The 15159-nt window shown below is 43.0% G+C and overlaps 1 protein-coding gene across 2 annotated transcripts; it reads left to right on the forward strand.

Annotated features, from left to right (window-relative positions):
• The first annotated feature begins 663 nt into the window (after window positions 1-663).
• Window positions 664-14952, forward strand: LOC118964311. Of its 2 annotated transcripts, none has more exons than XM_036974928.1 (3): window positions 664-757; window positions 10861-12964; window positions 13204-14952. In XM_036974928.1, the coding sequence occupies exons 2-3, from the start codon at window positions 10882-10884 to the stop codon at window positions 14352-14354; spliced, it is 3234 nt and encodes a 1077-aa protein (XP_036830823.1). In that variant the 5' UTR covers window positions 664-757; window positions 10861-10881; the 3' UTR covers window positions 14355-14952. The 2 variants fall into 2 exon arrangements, with proteins under 2 accessions (XP_036830823.1, XP_036830824.1); XM_036974929.1 differs by lacking the exon at window positions 664-757 and adding an exon at window positions 768-1058.
• Window positions 14953-15159: the final 207 nt, after the last annotated feature.

The raw sequence follows: 15159 nt of genomic DNA on the forward strand, positions 1-15159 counted from the left end.
ATAGACTAACATTCGTTTTTTATGTTCATCCAGGTGTTTCTTGCTCAGAGATTGAGATCCCCAGTCCAACTTTCATCATTCAAACTTTACATTTATAAACCTGGTTTGAGCCCTGAATGCTGATTGGCTCAAAGCCTTGGTATACCTATTACTGTTTTAATTACAGTGGTAACCAGTTTATAATAGCAATAAGGCCCCCCGGGGATATGTGGTAGATGGCCAATATACCATGACTAACGGCTGAATCCAGGCACTCCACATTGCACCGTGAGTAAAAAACAGCCCTTAGCCGTGGTATATTGGCCATATACCATACCCCTTGTGCCTTATGCCATAATAAAGGAATTTGAATATGTGGCAAGAGAAAATATAATTGCCCCCTTTATAAACTCACCAGATAATTTTCTATTTATGGATGTCGATTTAACTCGTTTGACTGCTATTATTATAATTAAGCAATGTCATATAGCTTGCAATAATTATTATTTTGAAACCCGAATTTTGTTTCCAACGTCGTTACTATAATATTCCTTCTTAATTGTCTCGATAACGTTATGGGGAAAGTGTTTACTGTATAGATATGGCAACTCCCCTCTTGCTGTTTTGGAGCTAGTTTTATGCCTTTTATGTGGGTTTTGAGTGGTCATTGGGCTTGAAAATGTATCTTGATCTGGCAACCCTGGGCGCATGCTATCCTCGATTTATCTCAGGGCACAACAGTGGCGCTAGCTATATCGTTTCAAGTTCTACTCCTCCGGTAAGAACGTCAGACGTTTATTCCAATTTTACGGTTAATTAGTCAACGTTACAACATGTGCTTAGGTGTTAGCTCCCTCGAGTCGCTGTATTATGAAGTCAACATTTGTTTATCTCCTTTTCTGGCCTGCGGTGGGAGGGTACTATATTACCAAATATTTTTACAACTAACCCTTATTGTTCTATCTGTGACATTCCCCTGCTCTCGCATTGTTTCGCTCGCTCTCTAATGTCGGACGTGAGGCAGTGCTGCTTGCTGACGGAATGGAGTGGTGGTGGGGGTGTTATTTTAGCCCCCTCAGGTTTGTATTAGTGTTGTAAAAAATACTTATACTGAGAATAAATATTCGTTTTTTTGGTCTGTCAGCTATTTTATTGACACAAACCACTGACTCAAACAGGTCAGGTGGTAGATATGTAGCTAACAGTATAGCCGAAGTGGGAACGCCAAGCAAATGCGTCACATTTATATATCCAGTAAAGATCTGTCTCATTGTTCTATCTGTGGTATAGCACCCCCCACTTCTCTTCAGAAAATGGGCGTGACTTCACATCGTTTTCAGATTTTAAGAAAATGGCGGAAAATGCAATGCTTAAACAAATTAACAAATTAATTATTTAAACTAATTATGACAAATGTCAAGAACATGTTGTGCAATGTAATGACTTTTCATATAGGTTACGTTACACGTTATGTTGGCTGACAATTTGTTAGCTACACTATCCATCAGTATGTACCGGTGTTTAGCTCGTTACCTAACGTTAGTTGACTACTAATACATCGAATTTGCCAGGCAGTATATTAACAATAATCTAACTGCCCAACGTTTATTGACTTGATTATTCACGTCATTCTTAGCTAAGTGGTGTAGTCGAGGTGCGTTCTCAAAGGACATAGTTAATTCTAGCTATCTACTCCGATTTCAGAGCACTCTCGTCTGAGTGTGCCAGAGCGCAGAATGACTGATGCATTTACGAGGGCGAGTAAAATGGTCAGAGTGAGGTGTTCTCTCAATTGTGTCTGGAAATAGCCAGCAAGCTAGCCAACATTAGCTAGTTAGCATGGGTGCTTTTATTTTATTTCACCTTTATTTAACCAGGTCGGCCAGTTGAGAACAAGTTCTAATTTACAACTGCGACCTGGCCAAGTTAAAGCAAAGCAGTGCGACAAAATGACAACACAGAGTTACACATGGAATAAACAAACAGTAAATAACACAATAGAAAATCTGTATAGAGTGCGTGCAAATGATGTAAGGAGGTAAGGCAATAAATAGGCCATAGTGGCAAAATAATTACAATTTAGCAATTGGAGTGATAATGTGCGGATGAGGATATGCAAGTAGAAATACTGGTGTGCAAAAGAGCAGAAAAAAACAACAAATATGGGGATGAGGTAGGCAGTTGGTTTGGCTATTTACAGCTGCAGCGATCGGTAAACTGCTCTGACAGCTGATGCTTGAAGTTTAGTGAGGGAGATATAAGTCTCCAACTTCAGTGATTTTTGCAATTCGTTCCAGTCATTGGCAGCAGAGAACTGGAAGGAAAGGCGGCCAAAGTAGGTGTTGGCTTTGGGGATTACCAGTGAAATATATCTGCTGGAGCGCGTGCTACGAGTGGGTGCTGCTATGGTGACCAGTGAGCTGAGATAAGGCGGGGCTTTACCTAGCAGAGACTTGTAGATAACCTGTAGCCAGTGGGTTTGGCGACGAGTATGAAGCGAGGGCCAGCCAACGAGAGCGTAGAGGTCGCAATGGTGTGTAGTGTATGGGGCTTTGGTGACAAAACGGATGGCACTGTGATAGACTGCATCCAGTTTGTTGAGTAGAGTGTTGGAGGCTATTTTATAGATGACATCACCGAAGTCGAGGATCGGTAGGATGGTCAGTTTTACGAGGGTATGTTTGGCAGGATGCTCTGTTGCGATACAGGAAGCCGATTCTAGAATAAATTTAGGATTGGAGATGCTTAATGTGAGTCTGGAAGGAGAGTTTACAGTCTAACCAGACACCCAGGTATTTGTAGTTGTCCACGTATTCTAAGTCAGAGCCGTCCAGAGTAGTGATGCTGGACGGGGGAGCAGGTGCGGGCAGTGATTGATTGAATAGCATGCATTTAGTTTTACTTGCAGTTGGACTCCACGGAAGGAGAGTTGTATGGCACTGAAGCTCGTCTGGAGGTTAGTTAACATTAACACAGTGTCCAAAGAGGTGCCAGAAGTAGACAGAATGGTGTCGCCTGCGTAGAGGTGGATCAGAGAATCACCAGCAGCTAGAGCAACATCAATTATATGTATACAGAAAAGAGAGTCGGCCTGAGAATTGAACCTTGTGGCACACCCATAGAGACTGCCAGAGGTCCGGACAACAGGCCCTCCGATTTGACACATTGAACTCTATCAGAGAAGTAGTTGGTAAACCAGGTTAGGCAATCATTTGAGAAACGAAGGCTGTCGAGTCTGCCAATAAGAATGTTGTGATTGACAGAGTCAAAAGCCTTGGCCAGGTCGATGAATACGGCTGCACAGTAATGTCTCTTATCGATGGCGGTTATGATGTCGTTTAGGACCTTGAGCGTGGCTGAGGTGCACCCGTGGCCAGCTCTGAAACCAGATTGCATAGCAGAGAAGGTACGGTGGGATTCGAAATGGTCGGTAATCTGTTTGTTAACTTGGCTTTCGAAGACCTTAGAAAGACAGGGTAGGATAGATATAGGTCTGTAGCAGTTTGGATCTAGAGTGTCACCCCCTTTGAAGAGGGGGATAACCGCAGCAGCTTTCCAATCTTTGGGAATCTCAGACGATACCAAAGAGAGGTTGGAAAGGCTAGTAATAGGGGTTGCAACAATTTCGGCAGATAATTTTAGAAAGAGAGAGTCCAGATTGTCTAGCCCGGCTGATTTGTAAGGGTCCAGATTATGCAGCTCTTTCAGAACATCAGCTATCTGGATTTGGGTGAAGGAGAACTGGTGAAGGCTTTGGCGGGTTACTGTGGAGGGTGCCGGGGTAGGGGTAGCCAGGTGGAAAGCATGGCCAGCCGTAGAGAAATGCTTATTGAAATTCTCAATTATAGTGGATTTATCAGTGGTAACAGTTTCCTAGCCTAAGGTGCAGTGGGCAGCTGGGAGGAGGTGCTCTTATTCTCCATGGACTTTACAGTGTCCCAGAACTTTTTTGAGTTAGTACTACAGGATGCAAATTTCTGTTTGATAAAGCTAGCCTTAGCTTTTCTAACTGCCTGTGTATATTTGTTCCTAACTTCCCTGAAAAATTGCATATCACGGGGGCTATTCGATGCTAATGCAGAACGCCACAGGATGTTTTTGTACTGGTCAACGGCAGACAGGTCGGGAGTGAACCAAGGACTATATCTATTCCTAGTTCTAAAATGTTTGAGTGGGGCATGCTTATGGTGGTGAGGAAGGCACTTTTAAAGAATAGCCAGGCATCACCTACTGATCGGATGAGGTCAATGTCATTCCAGGATACCCCGGCCAGGTCGATTTGAAAGGCCTGCTCACAGAAGTGTTTTAGGGAGCGTTTGACAGTGATGAGGGGTGGTCGTTTGGTCGCAGACTCATTACGGATGCATGCAATGAGGCAGTGATCGCTGAGATCTTGATTGAAAACAGCAGAGGTGTATTTGGAGGGCAAGTTAGTTAGGATGACATCTATGAGGGTGCCTGTGTTTACTGATTTGGGGTTGTACCTGCTAGGTTCATTGATCATTTGTGTGAGATTGAAGGCATCAAGCTTGGATTGTAGGATGGCCGGGGTGTTAAGCATGTCCCAGTTTAGGTCACCTAGTAGCACGAGCCCAGAAGATAGATGGGTGGCAATCAATTCACATATGGTATCGAGGGCACAGCTGGGGGCAGAGGGAGGTCTATAGCAAGAGGCAACAGTGAGAGACATGGCCTGGTTCCTCTCTAGGTTTCTTCCTAGGTTTTGGCCTTTCTAGGGAGTTTTTCCTAGCCACCGTGCTTCTACACCTGCATTGCTTGCTCTTTGGGGTTTTAGGCTGGGTTTCTGTACAGCACTTTGAGATATCAGCTGATGTACATACAAAGGGCTATATAAATACATTTGATTTGATTTGAGAGACTTGTTTCTGGAAAGGTGAATTTTTAGAAGTAGAAGCTCGAATTGTTTGGGTACAGACTTGGATAGTAATACAGAACTCTGCAGGCTATCTTTGCAGTAGATTGCAACACTGCCCCCTTTGGCAGGTCTATCTTGGCGGAAAATGTTATAGTTAGCGATGGAGATTTCAGGGTTTTTGGTGGTTTTCCTAAGCCAGGATTCAGACACTGCTAAGACATCTGGGTTGGCAGAGTTTGCTTAAGCAGTGAGTAAAACAAACTTAGGGAGTAGGCTTCTAATGTTAACGTGCATGAAACCAAGGCTTTTAACATTACAGAAGTCAACAAATGAGAGCACCTGGGGAGTGGGAGTGGAGCTAGGCACTGCAGGACCTGGATTAATCCCCACACCACCAGAGGAGAAGTAGGATAAGGGTACGGCTAAAGGCTATATGAACTGGCCGTCTAGCATGTTCGGAAGAGAGAGTAAAAGGACCAGGTTTCTGGGCACGATAGCATAGATTCAAGGCATAGTGTACAGACAAAGGTAAGGTAGGATGTGAGCACATTGGAGGTAAACCTAGGCATTGAGTAATGTTGAGAGAGATATAGTCTCTAGAGATGTTTAAACCAGGTGATGTCATCGTATATGTAGGAGGTGGAACAACATGGTTGGTTAAGGCATATTGAGCAGGGCTAGAGGCTCTACAGTGAAATAAGACAGTAAACACTAACCAGGACAGTAATGGACGAGGCATATTGACATTAGAGAGAGGCATTCGTAGCCAAGTGAACATATGGGTCCAGTGAGTGGTTGGGCTGACTGGGGGACACAGCGATTCAGACAGTTAGCAGGCCGATGCTAACAGTTAGTTGGCCAGGGCTAAACAAGCTAGCAGTTAGCAGACCGGGCAGGCAAGCTAGCAGTTAGCAAACCGTGGCAGGCAAGCTAGCAGTTAGTAGACTGGGCAGGCAAGCTAGCAGTTAGCAGACCGGGTTAGCAAGCAAGCAGTTAGCAGGGGCTAGCAAGTTAGCCTTTGGGGGATTTCGCAATGGGGGTAAGGTTTTGCCTCTTCGTGCGGTGACGTCGATAGACCAGTCGTGGAATTAGTAGGGTTCCAAGTAGCTCTAGGTAGCTAGCAGGCCTAGCTGGTTAGCAGAATGGGCCTTCAGCGGGCGTCGCGCCTGAGGGGCCTGTTGGAGTCCTCGGGCAGATTATGTCGATATTCCAGTCGTAGAGGATCGGCGGGGTTCCAGGAGTAGGCTTCGGTGGTAGCACAGGAGCCCTGGCCGGGCTAGCTTCAGGTTAATTGGTGCTTGCCCCGGGATGGAAACGCTAGCCAGGAGTAGTCACCCGGGATTGCGGTTAGCTAGTAGCGAAGATGCAGATGAAAATGTTCAGTTTGCGGTAGGAATCCTGGGATATGGGGGGGATAAAATAAATAAATAAATAATAGGTCCGTTATGCTCTGGTTAGAGTCACGTTGTTCGAACTGGCGAGAGCTTTCTGAGCTAAAGGTTAGCTGATGACCGCTAGCAATGGTTTGCTGACTGATAGCTGGTAGTTAGCTGGCTAGCTTCAGTTGAGGGATTCCAGATCTGAAGAAAATATAAATACTTTTGGGAGAAAAAAAACAACAACAAAAAACAGGTGAGGCGGTTGCAGGAGAGTATTTAGAAGTTGAGGTTTAGTAAAATATTTTTTAAAGATATGCGAAGAAAAATATGTAAACGATATATACAAGGGACACGACAGGACAAAGACGTCTGACTGCTACGCCATCTTGGATCAAAGTAACGGAATTACATTTGCTTCCCTACAGGCCTGAGGGCACACACTTTCTAGTAGGCTTAGATGGAACATAGGGCAAATAGGAGTGGCAATATCATCTGCTATTATCGTCCAAGTCGGAGGATTTTCCATCCAAGTTGTCAGACCCCGTGGCTTGACATTGTTGATTGACAACAATCATTTTTTTCAATTATTTCACTCACTTTATGAAATTCAAAATTACAATGCTTGTCTTTCATTGTATGGTCAGTTATACTTGGGATGTGTAGTAGAGGTCGCCCGAGGACAAAAAAAGCCGATAGCGATTAATTGGCCGATTTAAAAAAAAATATATATATATATATATATATGAAAGAAAGCTAACGTTTAAGTTCCTTGCTCAGAACATGAGAACATATGAAAGCTGGTGGTTCCTTTTAACATGAGTCTTCAATATTCCCAGGTAAGACGTTTTAGGTTGTAGTTATTATAGAAATTATAGGACTATTTCTCTCTATACCATTTGTATTTCATGTACCTTTGGCTATTGGATGTTCTTATAGGCACTTTAGTATTGCCAGTGTAACAGTATAGCTTCCGTTCCTCTCCTCGCTCCTCCCTAGGTTCGAACCAGGAACACAACGACAACAGCCACACTCGAAGCAGCTTTACCCATGCAGAGCAAGGGGAACAACCACTCCAAGTTTCAGAGCGAGTGACGTTTGAAACGCTATTAGCGCGCACCCTGCTAACTAGCTAGCCATTTCACATCGGTTACACAACCCTAATCTCGGGAGTTGATAGGCTTGAAGTCATAAACAGCGCAATGCTTGACGCACAACGAAGAGCTGCTGGCAAAACGCACAAAGGTGCTGTTTGAATGCTTATGAGCCTGCTGGTGCCTACCACCGCTAAGTCAGACTGCTCTATCAAATCATAGACTTAATTATAACATAATAACACACAGAAATACGAGCCTTAGGTTATTAATATGGTAGAATCCGGAAACTATCATCTAGAAAACAAGACGTTTATTCTTTCAGTGAAATACGGAAATGTTCCGTATTTTATCTAAGGGGTGGCACCCATTAGTCTAAATATTCATGTTACATTGCACAACCTTCAATGTTATGTCATAATTAAAATTCTGGCAAATTAGGCGGCCCAAGCTGTTGCATATACCCTGAAGGGACACAATTTCACCTGGTTAATATTGCCAGCCTTGGCATTCTCTCAACCAGCTTCATGAGGTAGTCACCTGGAATGCATATTAAGGTGTGCCTTATTAGAAGTTAATTAATGGAATTTCTTTCCTTCTTAATGCATTTGAGACAATCAGTTGTGTTGTGACAAGGTAGGGGTGGTTTACAGAAGATGGCCCTATTTGATAAAAGACCAAGTCCATATGGCAAGAACAGCTCAAAAAAGCAAAGAGAAACGACATGAAGGTCAGTCAATCCGGAAAATTTCAAGAACTTTGAAAGTGTCTTAGAAATGTCTGAAAAACCATCAAGAGTTTTGGTTCCATCCGCCGTGTCTTTGTGAGACACCGAGTAGGTGAACGGATGATCTCTGCATGTGTGGTTCCCACTGTGAAGTATGGAGGAGGAGGTGTGATGGTGCTTTGCTGTTTTGATGTCATCACTATTATTCTACAATGTAGAAAATAGTAAAAATAAAGAAAAACCCTTGAATAAGTAGGTGTGTCCAAACTTTTGACAACTTGTTTGGAGTCCACCTGTGGTAAATTCAATTAATTGGAAAAGATTTGCAAAGGCACACACCTGTATATAAAAGGTCCAACAGTTGACTGTGCATGTCAGAGCAGAAACCAAGCCATGGGGTCGAAGGAATTGTCCGTAGAGCGCCGAGACAGGATTGTGTCGAGGCACAGATCTGAGGAAGGGTACCAAAACATTTCTGCAGCATCGAAGTACCGCAAAAACACAGTGGCCTCCATCATCCTTAAATGGAAGACGTTTGGAACCACCAAGACTTCCTAGAGCAATCGGGGGAGACGGGCCTTGGTCAGGGAGGTGACCAAGAACCCGATGGTCACTCTGACATAGCTCCAGAGTTCCTCTTCCAGAAGGACACCCATCTCTGCAGCACTCCACCAATTAGGCCTTTATGGTAGAGTGGCCAGATGGAAGCCACTCCTCAGTAAAAAGCACATGACAGCCCACTTGGTGGCACCTAAAGGACTCTCAGACCTTGAGAAACAAGGTTTTCTGATCTGATGAAACTAAGATTGAACTCTGGCTTGAATAGGAAACCTGGCACCATCCCTATATTGAAGCATGGTGGTGGCAGCATCATGCTGTGGGGATGTTTTTCAGTGGCAGGGACTGGGTGACTAGACAGGATCGAGGGGAATTGGAACAGAGCAAAATACAGAGAGATCTTTGATGAAAACCTGCTCCAGAGCGCTCAGGACCTCATTGGGGCGAAGGTTCACCCTCCAACAGGATAACGACCCTAAGCACACAGCCAAGACAACACAGAAGTGGCTTTGGGTCAAGTCTCTGAATGTCCTTGAGTGGCCAGCCAGAGCCTGGACTTGAACCCGATCGAACATCTCTGGAGAGACCTGAAAATAGCTGTGCAGTGACACTCCCCATTCAACCTGACAGAGCTTGAGAGGATCTGCAGAGAAGAATGGGGGAAACTCCCCAAATACAGGTGTGTCAAGCTTGTAGCGTCATACCCAAGGGTCTAAAAGGGTCTGAATACTTATGTAAATGTAATTTTGAAGTTTTTATTTTTAATATATTTGCAAAAACCTGTTTTTGCTTTGTCATTATGGGGTATTGTGTATAGATTGATGAGTGGAGAAAACAATTTAATCCGTTTTAGAGTAAGGCTGTAACGTAACAGTATGTGGAAAAAGTCAAGGTTTCTGAATACTTTCCGATGCACTGTATATGTAATCGTATACAAATGTAAGCAAGGTGTAAAATGATTGTTTTAGTCAAATATTATATCTGTTTGGGCTTATTGCAGTCAATTTGCAGTCTACAAATGATTTGTAATTATGATCTGGCACCCTGACTATCCGCCAGAAATTACATTATGGTAACATTTTCTGGCAACAGCTCTGATGGGCATTCCTGCAGTCTACATGCCAATTGCACACTCCCTCAAAACTTGAGACATCTGTGGCATTGTGTTGTGTGATGATAAAACTGCACATTTTAAAGTGGCCTTTTATTGTCCTCCAACACAAGATGCACCTGTGTAATGATCATGCTGTTTAATCAGCTTCTTGATCTGCTACACCTGTCTGGTGGATGGATTAGTTTGGCATAGGAGAAATGCTCACTAACAGGGATGTAAACAAATTTGTGTACAGAATTTGAGAGATATAAGATTTTTGTGCGTATGGAAAATTTCAGGGATTTTTTTATTTCAGCTCATGAAACATGGGACATACATGTTGTGTACATATTTTGTTCAGTACATGACTAGGATTGTGCCTTTTGGCTTTTGGACAGTGAAAGAAAGTTGATATGAAAACCAATAGAACAGGAGAGAAATGCATGATTTCAAATGGCATATGAGGAAGTTTTTATGAAATCATTGCCTCCATGTTTCTATGGTCAGATTTTGCCTAGGCTACATTGAAGCAATGCCTCATAAGTAAAACGTTCAGGTTTCATCAGTTAAGTATATGTTTCCAAAATGCATACTGTCTCCAGCTCACATTGCAAAGTGGTTGGTGACATGCTGGTAGCCTACCGTTGCCTCTGCATGGCAAATGGGAATAATAAAAATAGTAGCTCTTTTTAATCGTGGCCATCAAAACTGTTTTTAAAATGCTACCGTATTGTTGCGCTATTATAAAAGCACATATTTCACTCCAGCAACAATGAGCTGGTGAGCTGCAGCTCAAGCGCTGTCTGACAAGTGATATTCTGCAAAAAATAGATACACATGCCCCAATTTAATTCCACAATATTTAGCAAATTGACCAATAAGCATGACTGTCAAATGTATTTACGATTGTCATATTTGTCCATCAATTAATAAAAAGCATTATTTTGCAAAGGGATTTTTTATTTCGGTCGGAAACCCTGAGCAGAGCTCATTTATGATAATCCTTTGTAATCAACCTGCTCGCCTAAACAGTGGTTGGCTATATTCCTATTTCTTCACATACGCACAGCTTGTACCTGAGATACTTCCATTCAACATTTTTACCATGTACTAGGCTTATGATGGGTTTCTCCTGACCTATGCTGTGTTTTGTGTAGGTGCAGATGGTAGCAGCCTAAATGATGGATGGGGAACACCAGGAAGAGAATCCTTTACACGAGAAAGGAAATCCTCTACACAATGAAGAGAAGACTTCAAGTGATGTGGAGAAGACTTTATATGACATGGAGAGAGCTTTATGTGACATAAAAAATAGTGCTGAAGAGAACAGTTCAAGTGATGATAACAGTTCAGGTGATGAAGTAGAAGAACAAAGACTGGATTCAAACCTCCCAAGTGGTTCAGATCCTCTTCCATCTAATGCAGAAAGCCCCTGCGATAATAGTGAATCTGAGCCGTCCCCCCAAAAAGCAGCACAAGCTAAAAAAACTTGCCTCAAGAAGTTTGCGCCACGGAAAGGCACAAGGTCAAGCCTACGTTCCAGCACAAAATTGACAGTCAGTGCATGTGATACGACAGATGATGGTAAAAGAAAATTGGACAAAAAGCACTTCTGCCTGTATTGCAGTGAACCACACCACAACATTGCAAGACATTTAGAAAGGATGCACGCAGAAGAAGCAGCTGTTGGTCATGCTATCAGCTTCCCAAAACTCTCCAAAATCAGGTCTCTGTTGCTTGACCAACTCCGTAACAAAGGCAACTATCAACACAACTTTGAAGTTCTTCAAAGTGGAGCTGGGGAAATTGTGAGAAAGTGTAGACCATCTAACGATGGCGTTTCTGTGCGTGACTGCCTGCCCTGCCAACACTGCTTAGCTTTTTTCTCCAAAATTGATTTATGGAAGCATGAGAGCTCATGTAATGCCAGAAAAGGACAAGATGAAATGAGGGGAGGAAAAAGAGTGAGGATCCAGGCTGCGTCCTCTCAACTTGTTCCATTGCCTGTCTATTCTACTGGAGGATATGAAGAAATAATACACAATATGAATCAAGATGACATCTCATGCCACATCAAAAATGATCCCCTCATATGTAAATATGGCAATGCACTATCTGCAAAGCATGGTCATGCCAAGTCACAGTTTACTTACATTGGTTCAAAAATGAGGGAATTGGCTAGATTTGTACTTGCTGTAAATGAGATGGACTGTGGTGTTCAATATCTGCATGAAGTATGTGTACCATCCAAATTCAAATTGGCCGTTCATGCTGCCAGGAAAATGAGTGGTCATGACCCTGCCTCCGACAGGTACAAGACCCCATCTCTTGCTTTAAAGATTGGCTATTCCTTGAAAAGAGCTACCGAAATAGCTTTTGGGGAGAGTCGTATGACAGAGAACCGTGAGGCAGAGGAACAAGCCAAAAGGTTCATTGAACTTCTTGAAAACGATTGGAATAACTGTTTTTCCGGTCTATCCCTCAGCGCTGTCCCTCAGTGTGATGAAGTTGATGTGTCTTCACTAACTGAGGATTTGATCAAACTTCAGAAGTTTCTCAAGGTTGCAGAGGACACAGCGAAGAAAGAATTGCTGGAGAACCCCACCAACACTGTCTGGAAAAAGCTCAATGAAACTCTTCTTGCAGAAATAGCTCTCTTCAACAGAAAAAGGACAGGCGAAGTTGCGAAAATGCTGTTGGAAACATACACAAACAGGAAGAAATCTCCAGCTAGTGCAGACATTTTCAATAACCTCTCAAGGCTGGAGCAGGAGCTTGGAGACGACAAATTAACCAGGTTGGAAATAGAAGGCAAAAATGGTAGGAAAATGCCAGTCCTACTAACGGAGAGGATGATCTCATCTCTTGAGATCCTTATTGCAAACAGAGACAAAGTTGGTGTGTCAAAGGACAACCCTTATGTCTTTGCACGTAGCCTGGATGCAGCAAGCTACATCAGAGGGTTTGACTGTCTGAGGAAGTGTGCACATGAGTGTGATGCAAAGAATCCTGAAAGTCTGATCCATGCGACAGTGAGGAAAGAGGTTGCTATCCATTGCCAACTACTAAACTTGAATGAAAGTGAATTGGATCAGGTGGCAAAGTTATTGGGACATGACACCCAGGTCCATAAAGAGTACTACAGGCTCTCTGAAAATGCTGCACATCTAGCAGAAATCAGCAAACTGCTGCTTGCAATGGATCAGGTTTCAGTGGTAATTCCAGGGCCATCTGAGGAAAGGGTTGTTTCTCCTACATATGGTGAGTAGTAGTTGCTTTACAGGGTATTTGGAGAAAATGTCCATTGTGTTTTAAGGGGTTAAATGATAAATTCAGTGGAAAAATCTGTTGTTTTTGTGCCATTTACATGTTCACGAGACCTACATTTTTGAGAAGCTGGCAACTTATTACTCTATAGTGTTTGCTCTGTTCCTCTTCACAATATATGATAATGGCACATGTTCATGAATCCTTTTCTTCTGTTTCTATTCATTTCATAGGGACATCTTCTGCAGGGACATACCCAGCTGGGACAGATACTGGAAGGACATATCCTACCGAGACATGTCCTACTGGGTCATCATATCCTACAGAGACATATTCAGCGAAGTCATATACTGTGGAGGCACAGCCTTCAAGGTCATATCATGCTGGGACATATCCTGAGAAGTCATATCCTTCAGGATCACATTCTGCGAGGTCATATTCTGCAGGGAAAGATTCTGCGAGAGCATATCCTACCGTGACACATCCTGCAGGGACCGATCCAGCAGGTTCATATGTTGCAGGGACATATACTGCAGGCACTCACCATGCAAGATCATATCCTGCAAGTCCTTATGGCCTTTCATCTCCTGCAACATCATATGCTTCGGGGACTAATCCTGCAAGTTCATATCCTGCACAAACACTTCCAGCGCGTACAGTTATTACGCCAACACTTCATGCACAGACACTTCCTGTCAGGACAGTTCCTGCGAGGACAAGTCCTGTGAGGCCGTGGAGTGATGCGGCTAAGGCTGCGGTAAAGCGTCAGTTGGGACACTTTATCTCAATGATGAAGGTTCCAGGTAAACGGGACTGTGAAGTATGCCTCCACAATGAACCAGCTGTACGAGACAGGACATGGAGAGACATCAAAAACTATGTGCACAACACAGTAAAATCTATTAAAAGGAAGAAGGGCCGTACAGGAGTGGACCCCAGAAAATGGACAAAGAAAGAATCGGCAAAGATTGCTAAGGAAGAGGTTGGTGGAACAAGGACTGTACCTGCACAGAGTGAAGACGAGAGACTAGAGGCAGGTCCTGTTGCTGTGACAACACAAAGGAAGCAGAAGATATGGAGTGATGAGGCTCAGGCTGCGGTCAGGCGGCAGCTAGGAGACTTCACTAAACTGATGAAGATTCCAGGTAAAACGGAATGTGATGCATGTATTGCAGCTGAACCAGTTCTACAAGGCAGGACATGGAAAGATGTAAAAAACTATGTGCATAACACATTAATGACAATGTGCAGGAGGCATATTTCAGGCAAGCAAAACATGGACCATGAAAAACAAAGTCCAGGGACACAGAAACCAGGGATGCAACAGAAACCAAAGGTGCCGTTGGGACTTCCAGAAGATCTTCCTGTTTATCTGTACTTATGATTTCTTTGAACTAGTTTCAACACTTTTGATTTAATCTGACCATCTTTGCTCTCTCTGATCTGAGATTGTAAAGCAATAATTATAATTATGTAGCATTTTTATAATGTCACAACCTACTTTTTTCTACCTACGTATCCGTTAGGCCTGGGAATTGCTAGGGACCTAACAATACGATTTTATCACAATACTTTGGTGCCAATACTATATATATATATATATATATATATATATACATGTGTATATATATTGCGATTCTCACGATTCTATAAGGACTACGATTCGATACTTTGATTTTATTGCGATTTGATGTTTCAAACATATTGCTCACCATGTCTGCTGCAGAGGGACAGGAGAGAGACATGAGAAAACGAGTTTTGTTCAGTCATGGAAGTAAGTGCTGAGAACATGTTGGCCCCCCATCTAAAAATAAGTTGGAGAACAAGGTAGAGAATAAAAAATACTGGACCTTTTGGCGCAGGTACAGCCAACTAGCGCTAGCTACAGTGCCTTGCGAAAGTATTCGGCCCCCTTGAACTTTGCGACCTTTTGCCACATTTCAGGCTTCAAACATAAAGATATAAAACTGTATTTTTTTGTGAAGAATCAACAACAAGTGGGACACAATCATGAAGTGGAACGACATTTATTGGATATTTCAAACTTTTTTAACAAATCAAAAACTGAAAAATTGGGCGTGCAAAATTATTCAGCCCCTTTACTTTCAGTGCAGCAAACTCTCTCCAGAAGTTCAGTGAGGATCTCTGAATGATCCAATGTTGACCTAAATGACTAATGATGATAAATA

This window comes from Oncorhynchus mykiss, chromosome 3 (genome assembly GCF_013265735.2).
Source record: "Oncorhynchus mykiss isolate Arlee chromosome 3, USDA_OmykA_1.1, whole genome shotgun sequence".
Lineage (NCBI taxonomy): Eukaryota > Metazoa > Chordata > Actinopteri > Salmoniformes > Salmonidae > Oncorhynchus > Oncorhynchus mykiss.

Excerpts from the sequence above, each read along its gene's own strand:
- LOC118964311 (XM_036974928.1), top strand. The coding sequence starts at position 10,882 with ATGATGGATGGGGAACACCAGGAAGAGAATCCTTTACACGAGAAAGGA. Across the intron at positions 12,965-13,203 it reads GGTTGTTTCTCCTACATATG|GGACATCTTCTGCAGGGACA; the intron begins GTGAGTAGTAGT and ends TTCATTTCATAG.